Consider the following 26191-nt stretch of genomic DNA (forward strand, 5'->3'; position numbering starts at 1 on the left):
TGTGTGTGTGTGTCAGTCGGTGTGTGTGTGTGTGTGTCAGTCGGTGTGTGTGTGTGTGTGTCAGTCGGTGTGTGTGTGTGTGTCAGTCGGTGTGTGTGTGTGTGTGTGTGAGTCGGTGTGTGTGTGTGTGTGTCAGTCGGTGTGTGTGTGTGTGTGTGTGTGAGTCGGTGTGTGTGTGTGTGTGTCAGTCGGTGTGTGTGTGTGTGTGTGTCAGTCAGTGTGTGTGCGCGCGTCAGTTAGTGTGCGTGTGTGCGTCAGTCAGCGTGTGTGTGTGTCAGTCAGTGTGTTGGAGGTGATGTGAGTGGAGCGCCGGGGAGGGGAGCACCAGGGAGGGGAGTCAGGGGAGGGTGTGTGCGCCAGTCGGTGTGTGCGTCAGTCGGTGTGTGCGTCAGTCGGTGTGTGTGTCAGTCGGTGTGTGTGTCAGTCGGTGTGTGTGTCAGTCGGTGTGTGTGTCAGTCAGTGTGTGTGTCAGTCAGTGTGTGTGTCAGTCAGTGTGTGTGTGTGCGCGCACGTCAGTTAGTGTGTGTGTGTGTGAGCCAGTGTGTGTGTGAGCCAGTGTGTGTGTGTCAGTCAGTGTGTGTGTGTGTCAGTCAGTGTGTGTGTGTGTGTCAGTCAGTGTGTGTGTGTGTGTCAGTCAGTGTGTGTGTGTCAGTCAGTGTGTGTGCGCGCGTCAGTTAGTGTGCGTGTGTGCGTCAGTCAGCGTGTGTGTGTGTCAGTCAGTGTGTTGGAGGTGATGTGAGTGGAGCGCCGGGGAGGGGAGCACCAGGGAGGGAGTCAGGGGAGGGGAAGTGAGTCAGCGGCGGGGAGGGGAGGTGGGTCAGCGGCTGGGAGGGGAGGTGGGTCAGCGCCAGGGAGGTGAATGAGCGGCGGGGAGGGAGGTGAGTGTGATGGGGGTGTAGGAGGTGTGTGTGTATACCCGGCGTTGGCCGGAGGCAGGGAGGGGGGGCGTGAAAGGCAGGGGGAGGGGGGCGGGGAGGGGAGTCAGCGCCGGAGAGGGAGGTGAGTGTGATGGGGGGGAGGAGAGGTGTGTGTGTATACCCGGCGTTGGCCGGAGCAGGGGGGGGCGTCAAAGGCAGGGGGGGGGGGGGCGTCAAAGGCAGGGGGGGGCGTCAAAGGGAGGGGGGGGCGTCAAAGGGAGGGGGGGGGCGTCAAAGGGAGAGGGGAGGGTGGCGTCAAAGGCAGGGGGGGGGGCACCTCAAAGGCATGGATTCCTCCCCCTGCATTTCCTCACCTAGCAGCATTAAGTCCCTGCCGCCCTCCTCCTGCTCCTTGGGGATGTTGAGCCGTAGAGAGAGTGCTCTGGGAAGTGGAGGGGGGGGTGGGTAGGGGGGGGTGAAGTGGGGGGGTGGGGAAGTGACACACGCGACACCTACCTGTACTTCCGTGCGCCGCCATCTTCTCACTGGGCGCCGCGAGGGAGGAAGGGGGTCCTTCCGGCCGCCGCCATCTGTTCCAGTTGGAGCGGCGGCGGGGAGGGAGAGAGGTGAGTTGTAGCGGCGAGGGGGAGAGAGACCTGGCGTTGCCCGTGAGTAAAATTTCCCGCTCCCTTCTCTCTCCCTCCGTGTTCCCCAGAGGGGAGGGACGAACAGTGGACAGGAGGGGGGGGACGGACAGTGGACAGGAGGGGGGGACAGTGGACAGGAGGGGGGGGGGGATGGACAGTGGACAGGAGGGACGGACAGTGGACAGGAGGGACGGGGGGGTAATGGACAGGAGGGACGGGGGGTGGACAGGAGGGGGGGAGGTGGACAGGAGGGGGGGCGGTGGACAGGAGGGGGGGGCGGTGGACAGGAGGGGGGGACGGTGGACAGGAGGGGGGGGGGCGGTGGACAGGAGGGGGGGCGGTGGACAGGAGGGGGGGGCGGTGGACAGGAGGGGGGGGCAGTGGACAGGAGGGGGGGGGGGATGGACAGTGGACAGGAGGGACGGACAGTGGACAGGAGGGACGGGGGGGGTAATGGACAGGAGGGACGGGGGGTGGACAGGAGGGGGGGAGGTGGACAGGAGGGGGGGGCGGTGGACAGGAGGGGGGGGCGGTGGACAGGAGGGGGGGGGACGGTGGACAGGAGGGGGGGGGCGGTGGACAGGAGGGGGGGGCGGTGGACAGGAGGGGGGGGCGGTGGACAGGAGGGGGGGGCGGTGGACAGGAGGGGGGGGCGGTGAACAGGAGGGGGGGGCGGTGGACAGGAGGGGGGGGCGGTGGACAGGAGGGGGGGGGGCGGTGGACAGGAGGGGGGGGGCGCGGTGGACAGGAGGGGGGGGCGCGGTGGACAGGAGGGGGGGGGCAGTGGACAGGAGGGGGGGGCAGTGGACAGGAGGGGGGGGGCAGTGGACAGGAGGGGGGGGGCAGTGGACAGGAGGGGGGGGGCAGTGGACAGGAGGGGGGGGGCAGTGGACAGGAGGGGGGGGCAGTGGACAGGAGGGGGGGCAGTGGACAGGAGGGGGGGGCAGTGGACAGGAGGGGGGGCAGTGGACAAGAGGGGGGGCAGTGGACAGTGACACACACACACACACACACACACACACACACACACACACACACACACACACACACACACACACGTGTCTCAGTTGATGCGCCCTTTCTCAGTTCCGTTTGGCGCCGGAGGTGGGGGAGCGACACCTACCTGTACTTCCGGGCGCCGCCATCTTCTGACTCGGCGCCGCGAGGGAGGAAGGGGGTCCGCCATTTTAGGCGCCGCGTGGCAGCTGCGGGAAGCGAGGTGATTTGGAGCAGGGAGGGGTGAGAGGTGATGCCGCTGGGGAGGGGGAGAGGTGAGTTTGAGCGCCGCTGGGGAGGGGGAGAGGTGATGCCGCTGGGGAGGGGGAGAGGTGAGTTTGAGCGCCGCTGGGGAGGGGGAGAGGTGATTTGCAGCGGGGAGGGGGATAGGTGATGCCGCTGGGGAGGGGGAGCGGTGATTTGGGGAGGGGGAGCGGTGATTTGGAGCGGGGAGAGGTGATTTGGAGCGGGGAGAGGTGTGTGTGTGTGTGTGGCCGGGTGGCCGGCCGGCCGAGGGGGAAGGGCATGTGCAGAGAGGCGGCAATGTATTTAAAGTGACGGGCGGCCGGTGTAATGTGTGCGGCGGCCATGTGCTTGTAAGCCATGCAGTTGCGGAGAGTGGCGGTATATTTTTTGTGCACGGCCATGTGCACAGGGAGTGCCACGCCGTATCATGAGTGTTTAAGGTAATGTGCGTGCGGAGGGAGAATTAAGTTAATGGGCGTCAGTTTTGTGACGGTCATGTGTGGTGATGGAGAAGCGTGGCGGCCATCGGGATAATTTAATTACAAAAATCCACGGCATAGCATGAGTGTGCGGGCCGTTGCGGAGGGACAATTAAGGTAATGTGCGGGCCGTTGCGGAGGGAGAATTAAGGTAATGTGCGGCCATGGCAGTGTATACACTGTGGTGAGAGCAGTGTATATACAGGGGTGACAGCATTACTCAGTTGTGTGTTGACAGAGAGCTGTGTGTACACTGTGGTGAGAGCAGTGTATACACAGGGGTGACAGCATTACTGAGTTGTGTGATGACAGAGAGCAGTATACACAGGGGTGACAGCATTACTGAGTTGTGGGATGACAGAGGTGAGTGTGAGTGACTGTGTAGACAGGGGTGACATGATTGTGAGTTGTTGTTTGACAGGGGTGAGTGTGAATGTGTGTGATGTGTGTGTGTGTGTGTTACACGGGGTGACAGCGTGAGTCTGAGTTGTGGGATGACACTGTGTGTGTGTACAGGGTTGAGTGTGAGTGTGGGGGTGACAGTGTGAGTGTGTGTGTACACGGGTGACAGGTGACAACTCAGGTGACAGCATGACTCAGACTTGTGGGATGACAGTGATTGTGTGTGTGTGTAGACAGGGGTGAGTGTGGGGGTGACAGTGTGATATGTCAATTTACCAAGGAGTCCTCAGAGGTTCTGGCCGTATGGTGTCACTGCAAGTGTGTGAGAGTGAAGGAGGTGTGTGTCAGTGATGTCACTGTACCTTTTGACCAATGAGAGTCGTGTGGGAGGCTGACTATGGGAGGGTGTGTGTGTGTCACAGTGGGGCGTACCTCACAGTGGGGCGTACCTCTTGGCCAATGAGAGTCCGGGTGGCCACGGACCAATCAGATTCACCGCAGATAGCACTAACCTCACTAACCATTCGATTTTATATATTAAGACAAGAGATGCAATTAAATAGATACAAATATATTTGTTACATAGATTTGACTGAAAAAAAGTTTTTGTTTGTTGAAAACAAATTCCAATTTATTATAGGATCAATTGAAGAAATACATTTTCAGATTAAACAAAATATACACGTTTTCATAATGTTTGTTTTGCCTTTTTGATTCACGTTGTATTAGATATTGATAAACTAGCGAAAATATAATAACCTTTATTAAAAAATCAGTTTTTTCATTCAACATTAAGTCTTACAATTTAGTATGATGTCAATTATTAAATTCATTACAAATAATTCTTCAGTTAAAAAAAAATGACTATGAAATATTAATTTGTGAAATACTTAACAAATGGGGGAGCAGGGAGAATTCCATCAATGCTGTAAAAAGGGCACTGTTTGTATTCACACGGCCAATCGACCCATGCATATCGAATTCCAGTCACATTTTGGCAGCCTTTGAATGAAACAGTAACCAAATTAGAAGATGCAGAAGTTATTACTGCAGGTATCCAATCAAACACATCTTCTTTATCTTCGTTCATCTTACTGTTACAAAATACCTGTAAAACATATTTTGTTTTGAGACAACCAAAAACAAATTAGTGCGGCATACCAGAAAATTCCAAAAACCGTTATTAACAACAAACATGAAAATATATATATATTTTTTTAAAAAGTAAATGGCAGGGTTCTTTGAACAAAGCTGGTCCATGTGAACCTGCATAAGGTTGAGTAATCACAAAAATCATGCACACTTTAAATCTTACCCAAAAATATAATGTGTGTGATGCAGGACAGCAAGATCATCCCATATCTGACATTAGAAAGATGACGGGTACTGTATGCCTTTGAGCCCAAATATTCTGCAGACGAATGACCACCAAACTATCATTTATCAATTAAATATTTCAGAGGATAGTTTTTTTCCATGAGTAGGATGACCCTGTGTCATAAATTTTGTGTAAGCTTTATTTTGAAACGTTAGTTTTTTTTTGATCGCTGTTTGCTAGATTTGAGCTACAGACTTTACAATGCTTTAATAAATTATTTTAAATGCAATTTTGAGGTGTGCATGAATTGTGGTGATTTGAGAAACAATCCTCCTCACCACAATTTTCCTTCTCACCTCCTCGAGTCTGAGGAGCCTGGCCCAGCAGGGGTTCAATATGCACAGGGCAGAGGTGCCGGGTTGGCGCATGCCCCTTTGCAGAATTGAAATCCGTGCCCGCACAGCTTCAGGGTACCGGCAAATCGCTGATAGGCTGGTGGAAATATTCCCACGTTCTGATTGGTTTGGGTATTCTGTGAATGGGACTGAAATCCTATAAGAAACCTAGCAGCCAATCAGCTCAGGAGATTCTAAGCGCCAAGACAACAGCGGCAAATTCGAAATCACCAAAAGGTGCTCCGTGAGAAATAGCAGCGAACCGGCGTCAAGGATTTTGAGCCAAAATATTTTCTAAGTTCTGACATTTTGCGGTCAAGTTCTAAAAATCGAACGTAGCAGTCGCAGCTGGAACTACATGCGGATTTAAGTTCCAGGCAGTTTGGGACTTACTCGCGGTCAAACTATATCAGCGCTCCAGAGCTTATCCAGTTGTGGCATGTAGAACTTCATGCCGATTTGCGTTCCAGGACATTTTGGGACAAGTCCAGGTCAACTGCAAACTTTGTTGTTTTAAGGACTGTAAAGGGCTAGGAAAGTGTATTTTCCCCCCAGACCCCAGTAAGTGTGTTTTCTTCTGCATAATTGTAACCCATGTCTGTTTCAAAGGAATACATCACAATTTGTTTTACTTCTTGGTTTTGCTCAGTGATATGATCCCGGTATAAAGGTGTAATTGCCTGGTCTCCCGTGATACCCCCCTCAACCTTATATACGATTGGGGCACCCACAAACCTTATACTGGTTGTGGGACACCTTGGCACTAGCTGCAGTACCCCCCTTAACCATAGGGATTCCCTCAGCTACAGGAATACATGTTTTATCCCTGTGCCTCATTCTCCTTTCTGTGATGTGCTGAAGCAGGGTACCGTAGTGGTGTTGCGCTTGCGTTTTCAAGGGGAGGTATTGCCGGGACAATGTGAATACGTGTATCCGAGAATCAGGCTTTTCTAGGTACATTTATAGGGGAACCGACAACTCCAGACCCCAACCTCTTAGGCACATTCTGTTAACGGTTCCTCAGCAAAACTTGAAACTCATACCCTAGCAATTCCCAATGCCCGGAAAGGGAAAATCACAAACAATACTTTTCTTACACACAGTACATTGGAATGGTACAATGTTACTGGGCCCAAAAACAAACTCTCTTGGACCCATATACACAGAACAGGGGTAACCAAAACAGGCTTGACCTTTATTAGGGAGCCTGGTTACCTCCTCCCGTCACACCCCTTTGTTACCTTAGCGGTTAGTAAAGCATTATCCACTAAGGTGGGCAACGAGGTTAGGTAGTGCATTTATTATTGTATTAACCCCTTGGGTGCCTGTGGTATACCTTGGTAGATATTACAGAAGACTATGATAGAAATATGATCACTATGCAGGGTAATTAACACTTTATTAATGATCACATTAATTCCCGCATCGCAATTTTGGCCGAATATTGCACCCGGTAAATTACTACTGCAATGTTGATGTATACCAACTTAAAATTGCGGTAATAACGGTTGCAATAGTTTTTTTTTTTTTTTACTGGGTGCAATATTTAGGCCGGGTCCATAGAAGGACAGGCCGTGCTGAGGCGTGCGGACGCTCCGCGCTGAGCCCCTGCATCCTCAATGAGGATGCCTTGAGAGGGGGCTCACGCGAGCGTCCGCAGGCGTGCTGACGAGTTGGAGTTTTCAGCCGAGCGCCAAGCTGTTTTTCAGCGCGCTGTCGGCTGAAAACCTCCAATCACAGCACAGCAGTGTCAACGTCACGGCACCGTGACGTCGACGTCAGTGCGTCACGGGCGATTGGCCCAGCGACGTCACTGCCCCGCCTCCCTCAGTCTCCCCCCGCCTCCGATCGCGCCCACTGGCTCGCCTGCATGGGCATGAAATCGCGCAGATTTCAGCAGGCGAGCCTCAGCGTCAGCGCGGCTCGGATCTCCTCACCCCTCTATGGCCCGGGCCTAACTCAATTTTAACAGTTTCTGTTGTGTCTGGCCGTGTGGTTAATTAGCTACAATTACAAATCTAAGCTCAGCTCCTGTAGTGTTTTTAACTCACATTGGTGTTCACGTTAGTATTTTTTAGTACCAACTTTTTGGATGATGGTGATTACTTAATAAAAGTTAATTTTAATAATTAACTTTTTTGATTTTTCTCTTAGAGCACTTCAAAGTTTAATGTCCTTAATCCTAATATTAATAAAGGGATGCATTGCATGTGTTCTCTCTTATAGGGAACCAACAACTTAGAGCTGTGTTTTGTAAACCTCTTCTTGTAACTCACGGCCACACTAGGTTTTGGGAATAACCGATGCACTTGCATCCAGGTCAATGGACCTTTTTTATTTGCGTACTAATAGAATGTTAGGGGGTTGTCTCAGAAATACCACAAAAAACAACAGGACTGGCGCTTATAACAGCGTGCTTTAACCCTTACCACAATAAAGATGTATAAAGGATACACAATAAGATACTAATAGTGACCCCCAGTGGTAGATGGTGAAAATACACTCAAACTACAACACAAAACACAGCACAGCAGAGCCTTCACAGTGGAAACTCTATAGGTTGTATAGAAGAAGTATGAAATAGAGGTTAAATACAACAAAAGCGTCCCACTCAACCTCCAAAAGAAAAGAGTCTTCTTTTTTCTCAGAGATAGATGTCGAATTTGATGAGAGAGAGCCCAGTGGAGTGCAGCTGCTTTTTCCAGGCGGCTGCAATAGGAAGCAGCACCCGCCCGACATCGGCGCACATCCAATCAGTGCGAGAGGGGTGGCGAGATCGTCGTCGCTCCATGGTTTAATTTACATGCCTTGTTTGAAAATACAAAAAAACACAGCGCAAAATGCTCATAGTGCATTAAAAATTATATTCATAACCAAACAAGTGAGGTAAGTATTAAGCGTACATTAAAACAAATTAAACAGGCATTTCAAGGGTTAATGTTACCCATACACCAATCAGGACGCCAGTGGAGATGTCATCGGTTTAGGCACACGTAGCTCTCTCTGTCACGATCACTCGATCTCAGGATAGGCAACCTATGACAACAGAATAAACTTTATTGAACAGACAATAACACTCAAAATACAAACATCAAATGATGACTCTAAAATAAAGAGAAAAAATGTTAAGACAAGAAAGTTTGAACATCTGCAACTGCACCTAAAGCTAAAAGGTGCAAATAGCATGGTATATCATTGAAAAAGAAGCACGAAGCATAAAATTACAATAAATATGAAAGCAATCACTTAGTATTAACTTTTTAACATCAACTTTCTTGTCTTAACATTTTTTTCTCTTTATTATTTTTCTATTTATTATTTTAGAGTCATCATTTGATGTTTGTATTTTGAGTGTTATTGTCTGTTCAATAAAGTTTATTCTGTTGTCATAGGTTGCCTATGGCAACGGTTTATAGTTGTGACCCATGGGGCTATTTGACTCCTCCCCGCTTTCTCTGTATTGGCCGAAACTCCTAATTGAGGGGCCTATCAGTGACAGGCGTGGGGTATTTAAATGCTACATCGATTAAAAGCCAATATTCCCTGATGAAGAGACCCCTGTGGTTTCGAAACGCGTTGGAATAAAGGAATTAATCACTCTGTGAACCCTGGACTTTGCACCCCTCCTTTGCGAGTCAACTCGGTGTTCAGAAAGACCGCGACGTGCTGTCGCCGCCGAGTGACGTCACGAACCCGGAAGCGCCGGACCAGAGAGCTGAACAGCGTGTGTCCCGCTGCCGCAGAGACTGCTTAACCTGCGGACACTACTCGTCTATCACGAGCTGGCTGAACTGCATACCACCTTGCCGGAGACCATCCAGGCCCTATCCTGAGATCGAGTGATCGTGACAGGGAGAGCTACGTGTGCCTAAACCGATGACATCTCCACTGGCGTCCTGATTGGTGCATGGGTAACATTAACCCTTGAAATGCCTGTTTAATTTGTTTTAATGTACGCTTAATACTTACCTCACTTGTTTGGTTATGAATATAATTTTTAATGCACTATGAGCGTTGTGCGCTGTTTTTTTTTGTATTTTCTGTCTGTCTAATTAGGGGGTACCTGAGCCATCCCTGGTGCCACAGCTGCAGATGCTCCTAAAATCAATTTGAATTCATAAGGTCACATTTTTATTTATCACACATCATCACTTCACTTTTGCATTGTTTGTAGTTGCGCACTTATTTTTTCACTTTTATCCACATGCCTTGTTTAACTGCTCTAAATGTAAGTGCGCATTTTTGAGGTTTTTAACTATGACTTTATTAAATGATGTTCGGATAGTCTGCGCTATGGTGTTCTCGTGTCTTATACCAATGCATACCCACACAGCGTTCTACCTATGAGGTCATCTTACACAGCATTGGACCGTTTTCTGCACACCAGAGTATTGAGTGTGAGGCACTCCATTTACTCATACTTTTGTAAGTATAATGTTTGAAGATTAACAACACTGTATCTGCAATTTTTGTCAACAGTACTATACTATATATTTCTCTCTCACTGATTATTTGCATATTACGTGTTTTATATATGTATGTATATTGTGCATATGTTGTGTGTGTATATATGTGTAGCATGCACTGTATGTGTGATTACATTGATTAAATACATTCTTACAATAAGATTAGACAGTTGTAGCAAAATATTTTCTCTTTCCCCTTCCCAATATTTTTTTGTGAGTATATAAAATTACTAACTTGTCTGCATTGCTGCCATTCCTGTAAAAGTTATTGTTCCGTGAACTCTAAAAACTGCACATATTCTAAAAATCACTTTCACTTTGAAAATGACAAACATAATTTCTAACTGATTTTTTTAAATAGGATTTCTGAAAGATGGAATTTTACCTCATAAATGTTGTCACTTAAATGGGTTGTTAGAAGTTTCTGATTGTAAGTTATATTTATGTATGATCCAGTATCAACAACAATCATTCTGTTTGGAAATGGACCTTGGAATGCAATATTTGGATCACCATATGCAACAGCTCTTGCCCCCAACAGCAATCTGTATGCGACATTTTGTTTATCACGTGGGTGGATACTGTAAAACGAAACAAAAAAAATGAATAAGCTTTTGGATGTGCATAATGAACATCATTAAACAACCACATTTGATAAGACTTGATATGTATTGTATAAAATCAAAGCACTACAAGGCATCATGATACTAGCCTTACATACTGTATGATAATGTGTGGTGCCTCAGATGACAATGACTTTTATATGAGAGTAATGGCTTGGGGTGATCAATTTAAGGATCTTAGCTAAATATTTGGTAGTGTGAATTGCTCTAAAACCTAACATTGAGGCATATCCTTTTGAATCCTCACGGGTATTTTGAAACAATATAATAATACTAGATATCGTAAAATGTATGTTTGTTAAACATATGTATGGTTCTTCTCTTTGACTCCATTTTTTCTGTTTCTATGCTTTCCCTAAAGCGTGGGAGGGGGGGGGAGAGGAGGGGGGATTTGTTTTGTTATGGGGCGTAGAAGTATAAGTGAAATGGGAAGGTCTCCAAGAGATGGGTATTAGGTCTGGAGGTAATGAGGGATAACGTTGTGTAACCCTGCATCCCATAGCAGTTTAACAAAACACAGAACCCCAGCAAGCTCTTTTTGGAAACCCCTGAGCTTTTATCTGGTAGTGTTAGGACTTGCGAACAGGTGTCTGCCTTGACGTGGCTCGCAAGCTTACAACGCTTTGGCCAAAGGGTTAAACTAAATGACCCTATTTCAAGAGAATATATAAGTATTTTACTGTGTATTTCTGTCATGTTGGATGTAGCATTGGGCTTCTCTGTCGTCTGTTGTATCCCATAGCAGTTTGTAAGATAACTAGCCTGTTTGGCATGCAGTGGGTCAGAGAGTATGAAACAGGTAAGGTATACAATGTTATTAAGTTTTCCCATTTGTGTGAATGGTCAAAAACACTCCACATAACTGTTGTCATGGCATTGAAATGTCATTAATTTTAGTTTCCATGCTGTGTATTTTCTATTAAGAAGAAATAGAGTCCTCCAGCGTGTGGTTTTAGGTCTTCATCTCCAATATTGGAGATGAAGACCTAAAGCCACGCGCTAGAGGACTCTATTTCTTCTTAAACGTTTCATTTGTGGAGGAGTTTGAATAACCTCCTTGGACTCTAGCTGCGGGAATAGAAGTATTGATTTTGTTTATTTTATTTTGATTATATCTCATTTACATTGTGTAATTGGTTCGGTGCCGCTCTTTTATTTTTCTTATTTATTGTGTATTTTCTATGACTGTTTTTCTTAATACAGAAGCTTTGAAAATCTCACTGCTAATTAAAACTGAGCAAACAGCAGCTTTTTGCACCATCTAGCACTGAAACGTACTCCTTTTGGCCCGGATACATCAAACTCCGGCAACCTAAAAATGTGGTGGTATTGCTAAATATATTTATTTTGCATGGTTTTTCTGTTTTTATTTCTTTAAGCCATTGGGCTGGGATTGTTTTTAGTTTGTTTTTTAATTGTTGGCCATCGGACCCTTTATTGGATGTATGTCTTGGTACCCCTGAGGATGAGGAGGATGGCCTTCATCCCGGCATGGGTAAGTAATACATTTATTTATTTAGGGTGTTCATTGATTGCCAATGTGGCTATCTAGGCCCCGTTGCGGGTCTAGGTAGCCACAATGACAATCAAGGAGTGTAGGGGTATAGTACTTATTGGTAAGTATTTTTTTCATGAATTATTGACATTATATTATTTCATGTTATTCCAAAACTAATAAAAAGATTTAAAAAAACAAACAAAAAAAAACACGTAGAGTTGTCGTAGAGCCAAAGCCAGGGTCAGTGTAGGAGAGAGCAGCGTAGTCGAATTCCAATGCAAGGGTCAGTGCAGGAGAGAGCAGAGTAGTCGTGTCCAAAGCCAATGGTCAGCGCAGGAGAGTATCGCAGAGTAGGTTCCAGGCAGGGTCAGGCAGCAAGGTACAGGCAAACAGGCACAGGGCGATGAGAGTCAGCGTCACACAAACAGGAGTTATGTTCGGCAATGAATGAGAGTGTGGAGAGTGTATTTAAAGGACCTCCCACCAATGGGAGGCGACAAGGAAGTGGGGCTGCGGTTCCGGATAGGCTGCTGGATCATGCAGGTGCGTCCTAGTGCACAGCCAATAACGACCGCGTCAGAGTGTGCAACCCGCGCACCACCTAGGCAACCCGGTCACGCGCCATCATCGCGCGCCATGACACCCACGCCAGTACGGGCGGGGACCGTATATATATATATATATATATATATAACACCCACGCCAGTACGGGGCGGGGACAGTATATTGTATATACAGACGAGACCACAAGTATTCTAAAGCTTGCCTTAAACTAGCCCAGTTACATTCTGGGTATGTGCTGGGTGTAACCTGGCTAGTGTAAGGCAAGTTTAAGGCATTTCTGCATTGACTAATGACTAGGATTAGCACAGCGGGGGTCCCTAGCAGTCCCATTCAGTTTGAATGGGACTGCCAGGGACCCCTGCTGTTAATCGGATGGGCCATTAATCAATGCAGAAATGCTGGGTCTAGTTTAAGGCATGTATCCAGCATGTACCTGGGTCTTTTGGGCGATTGCCACTGGTTTGTGTTAGAATAACCGTGGGCACTACAGTATATATATTATTTTTATTATTATTTTTTTTTCTCCTATGCAACCATGAACTTAACAAAAGACTTACCTATTGTACACAGGTGTTTTTTTTTTTTTTGTGAAGCTAGAAGGGATAAGGAACATTTTAATATTATATATATTCCCTATTAATCACACAAATATTATTTGAAAATTATATTTTTACGTTTTGTATGTATGTATGTATGTATGTCTTTATTTGTATAGCGCCATAAAATGTACATAGCGCTTCACAGTAGTAATACATGTCATATAAATAACAAATATAAATAACACATCATGGGAATAAGTGCTTCAGACATACTGTAAAAGTAACATTAAGGAAGGAGTCCCTGTTCCGAGGAGCTTACAATCTAATTGGTAGGTAGGGAGAACGTACAGAGACAGTAGGAGGGAATACTAGTAAGTGCGTCTGCAGGAGGCCAAGCTTTGTGTCATGTGTCCATGATTATCCAGTGCTACTCATATGCTTCTTTAAGCAGATGTGTCTTAAGGTGGGTCTTAAAGGTGGATAGCGAGGGGGCTAGTCGGGTATTGAGGGGAAGAGCATTCCAGAGGTGTGGGGCAGAAAGTGAGAAAGGTTTAAGGCGGGAGAGAGCTTTAGATACAAAGGGGGTAGAAAGAAGACATCCTTGAGAAGAACGCAAGAGTCGTGATGGTGCATAGCGAGAAATTAGGGCTGAGATGTAATGAGGGGCAGAAGAATGTAAAGCTTTAAAAGTGAGCAGTAGAATTGAGTGTGAGATACGCGATTTAATCTTTATAATCTATACAATACACTCTTGATTCTAATTGTATTTGAATGTACTAATTTTATTAAGTGTGATGTGCATTCATGAGTTAACCTGCAAATTAAAAAAAAATGAAGAATGCAATAGAGACCTCTGTCTATCTTTATTGTTGAAGATTGTGACTTTCCAGCTATCAAAATACTTTATATATAAACACATACTGCACACACTTAGTTAAATTTGTTATAATATATGAATCAAATCAGATTATAATAATTGAATAATTCAAATGGAAAATAAAATAAATATATAAAATCTGTTTTTTTGGAGGGTTAAGTACAGTATATGTGTGTGCGCATTTGCTAAAGCCGATCCTGCATTAAAGCAATCAAAAGGAGTTCCACTACAGTATGTTCTTGTTAAACTTATGAATTGCTGCTATACATTTTCTGTATGCTTTTTTTCTGGATTAGTACATACATGATGAATGCAATCGAAAAAAAAGTCATAAAATGAAAACAAAAAAATCATCTTACTTACCTGCCATATGGAGATTCTTCATCACAAAGATCCATTGCAACTGCCATAAATGTGTTTATCATTTTTGCATTAGGAGCAAAACCATAATCAGCTGTTTGATGCCATCTTATGACTGGGAACATGTCATTTTGTTGCTTTTTTTGGTATGTGGATAACTGAAATATACAGTATGGTTTAAATAAACAGTTGAATTATTCATATTGATATGTTATATGAAAAGAAACCCATTTTTATAATATTCTATTAAAAAGCAGTGTTGACAAAACACCACCATTTAAGTACAATACATAATGCTCATGTAATCCTTCTATAACAATGCACACCTGTATTTGACAGATACAAAAACCTACTAATTCAATATAATCATTACGCACTAGTTTATCTCCTGGGTGCTCAGGTTTGGCACATTGCAGATCGGGTAGAAAGATTGTAGGGAGGGGCTGGAATGACCTGGCAGTTTTGGTACACGTTGGTACCTATGGTAAAGTTAAAGAAAAATGGAGGCTCCTAAAAAATGATTTCAGGGATCTGGGAAATACTACCATCAGTGCCATGAGCTTCCACATGAAGGCATTTGGGGCTTAGGGAGCTTAATGCATACTGTAGTTAAGAAAGTGGTTTAGGAAGATGGGTTTGGTGTTTTTAAAGCACTGGGAGTCTGTGACGGTGAAGGGGTTAACCAGGCTTTATAATAAAGGTCAAGCCCACTTGGTTAACCTTGACCCATGTGTTAGGGTCTTAGAGTGTCAGCTCTGGGACCCAGATGTCGTAAATGTATTACGGCCACTGTATACTGATTTTGCGACAATAAAGAATTATGTGATTTTTGCCTATGCTGGGATCGGGAGATTTTTAGGCTGTAAGTTTCAGGGTGGGTTTCTCGGAGAAAGTCTTTGCAGAATGTGTCGATGTAGCAGAGTTCGGAGTTATGGGATACCCCAAAAGTTGTAAGATTGAGTGAACTGCGGCTCTTAACTATGTCAACTGAGAGATCCCACCGTGCCTCTATTCCTAGCTTGAATCTAACAAGGCCCTGGATGAAATCCTCTCTTGAACTTCCTAAACCAAAACCTTTCCTCTATTTACATCTGTTAACCGGAGTATTGCCTCTCATCCAGCCTGACTCTAACTTCTGCCTATCCTCATCCAGTGTGCCTATCTGTATGTACCTGTGTAAAAGCTGTACGCCATGCTGGAGCCTCTAACAGACATTTTGTATTACCGTTCTGAGAGTTGTATCCCAGCTCCTATGCTGCCCCTTTGGGATGGCCGCTGCAGTTATATTTACCCTTCCTTTGCAGACTCGCTCCTCAATATCTTCATTGGCTCTGACAGACAACCCCTCTACGGGTCTACTATGGTGCCCCTCATCATCTAAAGTTTGCCCCCTTTAACCTCTCACCTCTCCTAAACCACACAACTGTCTTCGCCCTCCGTCTCTCCCCTCCTTTCATGCGTGGACCCTCTCTCTGTGATCTACCGGTTTATCGTGACCCCCGTGTATGTCCAGGCGGCCACCAGTGTTTCCAGGGGTGGTCTGTCTTTTTACTGCAGCATCTTGCAGAGACCTGCAATTTTGTGTTGCGGACTTCCCCCCCCCTATCACCGTACCTCGGTCCCAAATGTCCACGGACCCAGAATCGAGTCCAATCCTGCTCTCTCTGCTGCATGGGGTCCCCTCGCCGGGGGGGGGGGGGAATTTGCACACCCCAGCCCGGCGAGGGAACCCCCTGAACTCTGACAGACCTTGTTCCGTGGCGACATCAGTCCGCGTGGCCATTACGGAGTGCCACATGTTCGTGTGGTAAAGGGTCCACCTGGCTGCTTCTCCGGCGAACTTCCACGTCTTCAGCATCTCTTTTCCGCTACTCCCTCCGGCCATGATAACCCAGCTGAGGATCCTCGTTCCTAGGTGGGTCCTCCACAGATGCCCCCGACTCAGCATAAGTTTGTTGGCTTCTTCACAGCAAAGCACGGAAGACCCGGCTCTGACTCCAGGCCAGCTCTGCACTCTCAGGGCACACAGCAGAGAATCAGCAGTGTCTCTTTAAAAGTGAATTGGCTGGAGATACAAGCAATCCTGGCTCTCTAGGACCTCAGTTGGCCGTCCTATCTTCCCGGCCTCGTGATGATCGCCTCACTTCGCGCCAGGACGCCTCCGGATCATCAGAGAGGTGAGTGAAATTTGATTTTATTTCCAGCTTTTTCAGAAAATCAGCTCCTGCTTCTATAGAACGCATGGATACAGCCCAGCCACCTCTGATGACCAGTAATCCGAACGGGAAAGTTCAGCGATAGCGGACGCCATGTTCCCTAAGGATTCTGGTCACCGGCTGCAGCCTGCGTCTGTGGTCTAAAATGCTTGGGTACAGGTCTTGAAACACTTGAAGTTGCACTTCTTCAAATACTTTTAATAGGGACATTTCTCGTGACTTTGGAGAGAGCTTCCTTGGTCTTGAAAAAGTGAAAGCAGGCTATCACATCCCTCTGGGCTTCCTTCCCTTGCGACTTGGCCCTCAGAGCCCTATAGCAGCAATCAAGCTGAATCTCTGCCTCTGTTTTTTCAGGCAGGACCGAGTTAAGCCAGCGGGAGACAAAGTGCTCTACATCATCAATTGATTCAGGTATCCCTCTTAACCTGATATTATTTCTTCTGTCGCACTTCTCTGCGTCCTCTGGTAAGCTGTAGTCTTTTCCTGCTTCTTCATTGCCTTAGCTGTGGCATCCATTTTTCTATCCAGCTCATCAGTCCTGTCTCATATCTCCTCAGCTCCGCTATTTCCGATTGAAAAAATGTCTTAAGGTCATTGAACAAAATCTTCAGGTCACTTTTTAAGTCCGCTCTCATGACCAGCTCTCTATCATCCCCCTCCTGCCCAGCTTCCATTTCAGAATCAGACTCTCCGGATTCTCTTAATGGCGGTTCTCTTCCCGCTCTTGGGTGCTCTGAGGCTGAGAAATAGGACTTAAGATCCTTGGATCTCTGTCTATTGTTTGATCGCGTAGTCATCACTGAATGTTCCGACACTGGAATCCGGCATTTCATGTTGTTTTTGGGTGTTAATTGGCGTCAGTTATGCGGTTATTGCGCTTGGACATCGGCGGAGCTTGAAAGCTATGCTGCCATCTACTCTGCTGTCGCGCATGCGCCCCCACAACCTCTATATTAATTAACAATTGGTTAACTGAGGAGGAAGTGCATAGACGGCTTGATAAAATTAAAGTAAATAAAGCACCTGGCCCAGATGTCATATATCCAAGGGCACTTAAAATCCAGTGGATAAAAAAGCAGAGCACAGCATAGCAAAGATATAGGGTGACAAACAAAAGACTAAATTAAAAACACCTTTATTTACACTGGTGACAACATGGAAAAACAGGTCACTTACTCCCCTTCCCCATCCTTGCTGTTATTTATCATCATTTTATTACCCTTCCAATGTCTTCAGGCATCCCTTTCTCACATACCATATCTACATCTCTGTTTTTTTGTTTTATATCTACTTCCCTAACCACTATTTAAGTCATAGATTCCTTTGTAAACCAGTATTGCTGACATGAGGAAGAGAGGAAAACTCTTGAAGGCTTGTCTTATGACATAAATTGTTTGTCCAAATAAAAAAGGTATCACTTATTACTGAATACACAAACACACACGCTGTATATATGCATACATTCACTGTTTAATGCATTTGTAGATTGTACATGTAAAGGGTTTTGTCTACTGTATTGACTGTTTGAACCATTTATATCTGAAAGTCTCCATTGACTTTAATCATGATTATTGTCCAAAAACAGCATTAACAGCTACTTTGGTGGATACAGAATTACTAAGATAGTGTTACTGTATGTCTTTTACTACTTAAACAATAGTTGTTGGGCAATAGTTGCTTTGCAACCACATTGTCGCCAAACATATTTTTATTCTCCTATTCCCTAGTAGAGTCTATGTACTCTGCTATTTATATAGATTGTCACTGCCCTATTCTCATTTGTCTTGGGAAATGTCTCTGAGCAGGACCGAAACATTGATCCCCAAATAAACACGTCAGTGAGTGCTACCTTCTCTTCTCTTTATTTGACAATATCTGGTATTTTCTAGTTGTATTAGCAACCATGGCAAGTTCCTCCTAACTGTGAGTGCTCCCTCCTCCTTCTCTAAGGTACCCTTATCCAGTCCCGAAAATAGGTCTTAAACTCAAGTTGAGAAGGAGAGGAGAGGAAAAGGACATAACGCTATCAGGGCCGAAGACAGCTTTACCGGGAGCCCAGGCCTAGAGTTTCCATTGGCTTTAACCACCCCGCCCCCCAGTGTCGGCGCATTTACGAGACCCCCCTTTATCTCTCACACCCCCATTTCACCCCTCTTCTAATCCTCTACCTCCTCCATCTCTCCATCTTCCTTCTCTCACATCCCAACCTCTCTCTCTGCTTCATGCCCTGAATCCCTTTCCATCATGCCTCCACTCTCTCTCTCGCCCCCACCTCCCTCCCTCTTGCCCCCACCTCCCTCCCTCTTGCCCCCACCTCTCTCTCCTCACCTCTCTCTCCCACCTCTCCCCCATACCCAATACACATAACCCCACTCCTCCCAATACACATACCCCTCTACCCATACACATAACTCCCCCTCCTCCATACATACAACCCCCCAACAAAACATAATAACCCCTCTAAAAAAAACCATAAACCACCCATACACATAATGACTCCCCCCATATACGCTCACCCCTTACCTTAGGGGGAAGCCTCCGGTGTTGCGCCGTACAGTTGGGCCAGACTTCCAGGCGGGTCTAACTTTCGGCACAAGGGCGAGGCCTAGACAGAAGGCCAGGCCGCAAGCAGGGGAGAGAGTCCACTGTAGTGCGGGAGTGCCGGGGCTTGGCAGCTGGATGCGGATGATGGGCCGACCTATGGCCAGGCCCAACGTCCAGCGCTGCCCAAACCCCCACAGCTGCCGTGCCCGGGACAGTTTTTCCGGATCTCCCCGCCTTTCGGCGACCCTGAACGCTGTTACTTAAATTATGTCTAAATGTGGCACTACACCTATACAGACACTGCAAAAGCCCTATTTAAGAGCCTGCATGTGAATAATACCAAATTTAGCTGTGACCTAACTTACGTAACATTAAGTTCCCGCGTTTACTTTAACAGACCTTAGTGGATATGCAATGTTATGATACCACCTCATTAGCATATTATTCGCATCTCATTATCAATAACTATCTCCTGTCCTGTATGCAATGCTTTTTACAGGAGTAAACATGAGTTTATGTTATTGTCCTTTACAGATACACCATTTGTGTCAATGTGATGTTAGGTTATCGTTACATTAATCCCTTATCAGAGCTTTGTGGATCTGGGCCCAAGAGGCTTATTCAATAAGCTCCAAAGCTTTAATGGTCCAATGGCATGTAAACAAGATTTAAAAAAAGATACAGAGTTTTTGATCCACGCTCTTGCTTCCTTAAGGACCCTTTAGTTGGTCAACTCTCCCCTCTTGTAGCTCCTGTGCGTGGAGGTATTCCCCTCCTCCACAATTGTCCACCGAAGAATCAATCCACAGGTGGACCAGTCATAAATGAAAGAAAGCACAAGGCGCACCAAGGGTGAAAGATGTATAATGTACAGAACAAATATATGCATATATCAACTTACAAATTAAAAGTCTGTGATCCAGTGAACTCCTTTAAAAATGTGTCTCCTTGTTGCCCGGCTAGACAGGTGTATGGCTCGGCGGCGGTCTGTTGACTGAGACGCTTGCTCCCGCGCACTGGGAACTGCTGATTCTCAGCGTCTCTGAGCCACTTCCGGGTTCGCGTGATGTAGCGTGTCCCGTATGTGGTGGCGTGACGCAACTTCTAAGTCTGTGATAGTAAACCGGCACTTGACAAACTAATACATACATCAGGTGGTAATGAGCAGCACCGACATCAGTCTTTAAATACCCTCTTGGCAGTAAGATAGAGTTGTCCTAATTGGTTATAATCAATTGAACCTCTTATTGCGTACCATACACTAAAAATGTCTAATTACAATACATATGAATATGGGTAAGGAGGGTGTGATTGGAACTGCAATCATTTGTGGATTCTAAAAAACAGAGGGGATAGGGAGTGATCAACTTAAATCTTGCTAATTGACAAAAAATTCCATACGATAATTATAAGTGGGTGCAAACTGTGAACTGAAAGTGAATCAGTAAAGTAGGGGACACAAAATGATTGTGTCCCAAGGAAAATTCACTTAAATGCACACCTCTCTATTAGTAAAATGTAACCTTTATTATTTTATTTACTTAAAACATATATTACCGAGTGTTCATGTAATTGTAATAAAAAGATATTAAACAAAATTAGACAGAGCAGTGACAATTCCTAATGTATATATTACCACTTGTATACATAATTAGCAATGAGATGGTGGGGATAGAGACGGCAGATCAGCAAGGTGGATATAACCACCAATGTCAGCAGTTGACCACAGTCAATGGGGGAGAGCCAAATGGATCAAATATCAACTCCCAAGATTCACACTATGAACACATGCTAATGTGTAGTCCAGTATTAACCAGAGGCAATGCTAAGGTATCATCCAGTTAATCAAATAATTTTGCATTAGCCGCACCTCGCTGTGTGTAGATGATAGGTATGTTAATACATATATATATATTACCACAGCATATAGTGCAGCAGAGATCCACAACAATGGACCCCCACTGCTGTGAGTGTAAAGCACTGTGATGAGTGGAACGTATAACATAGATGCAACACAGATTAAACTGAATGCAACACCACAGAGATAGCAGGATTAAATACTGGGCAATAGTGCCTATTCTTGGAGATGTATACCCCCTCACTAGTAATACATATATATATATATATAGACTGTGTGGCTGATAGCACTGATGACACACAAAAACTAAAACAGCTCCATAACGGAGACTGATGACATCATCACGTGCCCAACGCATGTTTTCCGCCAGCTACGGAGCTTCTTCAGGGACAATTTTACACTAAGCAGGGAGCGAAGCATATTTATGGCCGACCGTCACCATGGAAACACAGTGCATAGGTCCCATTGCGCATGTGTCAGTCTCGTAATGAACGTATACACATGCGCACTTCAATGCGTGTAAATGTTAAATGTAATTAAAATATTCTATTGAATATCCCTCCTGTCTCCCGTCATGGCATAATTATTACCTTAAAATCTTAAAACGAATGCAGCATCTGCCTTGTCCATTCCTATATGATCGCGGCGTCCTATCCCAAGATTAAAGGCACCACTGCGCATGCGTTACTAGATAGAGTCAAGCACTGCCGCAAGCTATTGCGCATGTGTGGGGAAATAGAGATTAGCCCTCTCATTGCGACTGCACGACTCAGAGTCATTACGCATGCGTAAGGAGATAGAACTTAACCGATATCGTCAGTGATCTGTTAGTGACCACTGCGCATGCGTGGAATGACAGAATTTGACCGATGTCTTTAGTCAGCCATTATTAACCACTGCGCATGCGTGAGAAGATAGAATTTAGCTGATAACTTCAGTCTGCTATTAATATCCACTGCGCATGCGCAGGGAAACAGAATTTGACCGATATTTTAAGTCAGCTAATAGTAACCACTACGCATGCGTGGGGAGATAGAATTTGATCTATATTTGCATATAACTATTGGTGACCACTGCACATGTGTGGGAAGATAGAAAATTACCACCTTTGCAACTGTCATGATCCATGGCACTTGCATAGGAAAGTATGTTTAAAGTGATAAACTCCCATAGACAGATAACCATTAGGGATATTTCTAGATTAGCATGACATGACTGATATGATGCTGCATCCATGAATATAGAAATGTCTACTGTCGGTGACGGGGATGTCAACAGATTTAATACACGCATATTGTTAGCTACCCTGAAATATTAGAGGCGCAATAATGTCAGAAGTTGAAGTGATAATAATAAATAAATACATCAAATGTTAATACACGCATAACCAATATCAATTATAGATATGAAGTTTTTCATTAATCAAATGCATGTATGAACAATTACACTCATAATAAACCTAACGGGTTTATATCACTAATAATATAGTCACTAAATTGAAATATAGTATTATAAGGATGATCCCTGACGAAGAAACCCACAATTAGGAGTTTCAAAACCCGTTGGACAATTTTTGGCACAGCAGGGACACCGTAGCAGTAAGATACCGGAGGTGACGTCAGCAGAGGAGCCGATCGATGAGACTCTGGCAACAGCTGACTCCGAGCACGGAAGGCGGATCTCCTCGAGCTACTGACGTATTTCACCCCAATGCAAGCGGTGTCAACCAGCTAAAGAGACCAAAAATCATATGTGCATGTCCTAGCCACCTCTGGTGAGTAGGATTCCAATTTTTCCCACGGCGGAGCAAGTTTTATTCATTTAGGTGCTGCTGCACTGAGATGTTTTATACTTGATATACACATGTATGCCTTTTTATTTTTTTTCATTGTTGTTACAATAAATTGCTCTGTTCATTTACCATATATAGTCCTTGGGTAATGCACTATTGCAGTGTTTTCTATGTTTTGTCTTCCCTCTCTTGAGGTATTCATTTAAAGGAACAGGACTATATCCACGGTCCAATCAATTCCTACAGGCCACTCCTTGCCTTAGCGACACAAGAGGTTTATCACTTCCACATATGGGACACGCTACATCCCGCGAACCGGAAGTGGCTTAGAGACGCTGTGAGATGCTGATAATCAGCTGTTCCCAACGCCCGGGAGCAAGCGTCTCAGTCAACAGAGCGCTGCCGAGCCATACACTTGTCTAGCCGGGTTACAAGGAGACACATTTTTAAAGGAGTCCACTGTATCACAGACATTTGATATGTAAGTTGATAGATGCATATATTTGTTCTGTGCATTATACATCTTTCACCCTTGGTGTGCCTTGTGCTTTCTTTCTCTTAGATTTAAAAAAACATTTAAAGCAGCAATCACCCCTACTCCTTTTTTTTTTTTAACACGCTATTTTCAGTTCCAAGCAGCCCCCCGGTTCACGAGATATTTTACCTGCGAAGTTATCGGTTTGAAATCTTCATCCAGCTGATGGCTGCAAAATCCCAGGCCAATAGGAGGATGCAACATCATAGGTTGTGGCTTCCTATTGAATGGCCATTTGAATCCCCTTTAAAAATCAGTACAGTAAGTAGTAACCGATAACATCACAGGTAAAATATCTGTGGATGTCCCTGGCTCTGGAAAATCCATAAATTCAAATCCTATACGGAAAAAGGGGGTTAGTTATTTCATAAATATTAAATATTGGCCTCTCCCATCAGATAAAAAAAATCACTTACTTTTTTTGCCAGCATCTAATAAGTTCTCCAAATTTAAATGTTGTAATTTACATTAAATAATATGCATATACAGCATCATAAAATTATTTGTCACTCCTTATTAGAGCTTTTTGATTTTTTAGTAAAGAAAGAAACAGGAATGTGACTAAACTCATTAGGGAAGATGTGCTTGGGCCCAAATGCTCCATTTCCTGTTTCACCATATGTACTATAAGAAGATTGTTTGCAAAGCTCCTTAAATATGGCGTTTGTTGTCGTGCAGAGGATAACGAAAGAGAAAAAAATTGAGCAAAATAGGTACATACATAATACCTCTCTTTGTACTCCCTAGATGCACTAAACTCTGTTAAGTTCTCTGACTTAACATGGTTTCCACAAAGCTACTTCTATGCAAAAACAACATCATTAAAAAGATATTCCGCAGCACAGAAAATTATTGAAGGAATAACATTTCTCAAATATTAGTTCTAAAATACGAAAATGTTAATAAGATTTACCATATTACCTGAACAAATCCAAAGGGAAAATATCTTTCTGTTTGCCCCTCTGTGCCGTCATAAAAAGATTTTCTCCAATCTTCAATTAAGGCTGGGAATGTACAGTTATACAGATCAGTATTTAGATTTGTGTTTTGTTCACCTGGTAGAAATATAAACAGAGATAAATGTTTAACATTAGTTGCTTACATTAAAATGCTATTAAAACCAGATAAAAAAAGGGTAGTGCCAGGTAGTAGTTTTGAGTTTCTCAAGCTATGGCTCAGTTTGCTTTTCCTGAATTGCAAAAGGCCATGTGGTCACAATTTACAGTGGCAGGAAGTGGGGCACAGTATTTTAGGGGACAGCAATGTATTACCATTATTAACTCTGAATGTTACAAGGGCCAGCCAGCCAGCATGTTCCTTTTGCATTTGAAGCTTTGGATTTAAGTAACAAGAATTGTACAATGCTGAATAAAATAAATAACATTTTCTTTAAAAATATAAAAGGTCCGTGACATTCTGGGCTATCAAGACTTAGACCTATGTGGAAGGCACTGTAAACAAAATATAAGATACCACTTAATCTGGGTAATGTTGTGACACCATCTCTCCTTTTACTGGTTATGTGCATGCATCAAATCTCTGATAATAAATTAGTGATTATTTGTTTTAATACTTGTGTCACATGATGTGTTCTCCTTTTGGGTAAGAGTACTTTTTCAATCAATCAGATTGTAAACTCTTCGGAGCAGGGACTCCTCTTCCTTAATGTTACTTTTATGACTGAAGCACTTATTCCCATGGTATGTTATTTGTATTATTTGTTATTTATATGATTGTCACGTGTATTACTATTGTAAAGCGCTATGTACATTAATGGCGCTATATAAATAAAGACATACATACATCTCCATTGATTGTAGGTATGTCACAATTGAACCGGCAGCTCTAAAAAGCCACTTAGAATTACTTTAGTAATTTTAAGGTGCCCTCACATTTCTTTAACAGAGTTTTCAAAATGTATCTCCCCTCACCCCCTGGCAGAGAAAAATCAAACAACATAATAATTACATAGAAAGTGACAGTATATATAGTGAGTCTTTGTATGACAGTCCAAAGTAATCCACCCCGAAGATTGTCTACTAATGTCTACTTCCAGACAATTTAAGTAGTGTCAGTATGCATTAGTGTTTAATGATTCTAAGTACATAATTACATAGCATCAATATTGACAATATTGTCGAATGCTTCTTTGAGAACCACTACCCTTAACTTATGTAAAAACAATAATTAAACAAAAAGGAAATGTATTAAATGTTATATTTTCTAAAAGTAGACAAAATGATTTATACACTGTAGCATACATTACGACTCTAAATTTGAATGGCTATATTTCATACTGCATTTAAGTTTTGAAAAGCTTTCCTAATACTAATTAAATTGTTAGGTCACAAGATCAAATATGCCCATGGGGAAACAGATACATTGTTTGATAGGTTGCACCACAAAATAACACAGAAAGCATGGTATAAAAATGTTTACAAAAGTTATTGCAAAAAAAATTAAATGCCTTGGCCACGCTTAAGTTAAATTACATGGAGGACACAAATCCCGGTTTTAAGGTTTTAAACCCTTTGTAAGAGGACTCTTGTCCTAATCAGAAGTCTATCAGGACGCTTGGTTGGAAGGAGAGACTGTTGTGTAGTGTGTGCAGAAGACATTGCTTCAAAGTCTGTTTTAAACATTGCTGCCTGTCATATTGTTGTATTCATTCATTTTTTGTGTACTGAGAATATATGTCAATCTAATCGACTGTTGCATGGTTATTTAGAGCCTCTGGGGTCAGTGCTGTCTGGTTGTGTATACAACCCTGACCCTAAGAGTAACCCCGCCCCCCCTCCCTCCCCCAAAGTGTCTGATCTAGAAAACAAGCTCAGTAGCCCAGGAACGTCAGAAAATGGGAGGGATTCAGTGCTTGATCTAGCATTAAGGAGTGGATATCATATTAGGGAACAAGATTGAATAAGGCATCCGATTAGGGAGTAGTTTTATTTGTACAAACAATTACTATGGCAAGACACC

General features: G+C 44.3%; 2 protein-coding genes across 4 annotated transcripts in view; both read right to left on the reverse strand.

The window, feature by feature from the left end:
• RPL27A (ribosomal protein L27a) overlaps positions 1-26191 on the reverse strand; it is a 240408-nt gene that overhangs the window by 80401 nt on the left and 133816 nt on the right. The gene's annotated exons all lie outside the window — the stretch shown is intronic.
• SIAE (sialic acid acetylesterase) overlaps positions 4373-26191 on the reverse strand; it is a 77012-nt gene continuing 55193 nt past the window's right edge. For 2 of the 3 annotated variants that reach the window (XM_075604284.1, XM_075604286.1), the window contains exons 7-10: positions 24134-24267; positions 14271-14425; positions 10192-10387; positions 4373-4735 (exon numbers count right to left, since the gene is read on the reverse strand). In XM_075604284.1, the coding sequence (XP_075460399.1) occupies positions 4502-4735; positions 10192-10387; positions 14271-14425; positions 24134-24267 (719 nt within the window). In that variant the 3' untranslated portion in view covers positions 4373-4501. The remainder of the gene's footprint in view (positions 4736-10191; positions 10388-14270; positions 14426-24133; positions 24268-26191) is intronic. The other variant, XM_075604285.1, reaches the window with a different exon arrangement.

Source organism: Ascaphus truei, chromosome 6, assembly GCF_040206685.1.
Source record: "Ascaphus truei isolate aAscTru1 chromosome 6, aAscTru1.hap1, whole genome shotgun sequence".
In the NCBI taxonomy this organism is placed as follows: Eukaryota; Metazoa; Chordata; class Amphibia; order Anura; family Ascaphidae; genus Ascaphus; species Ascaphus truei.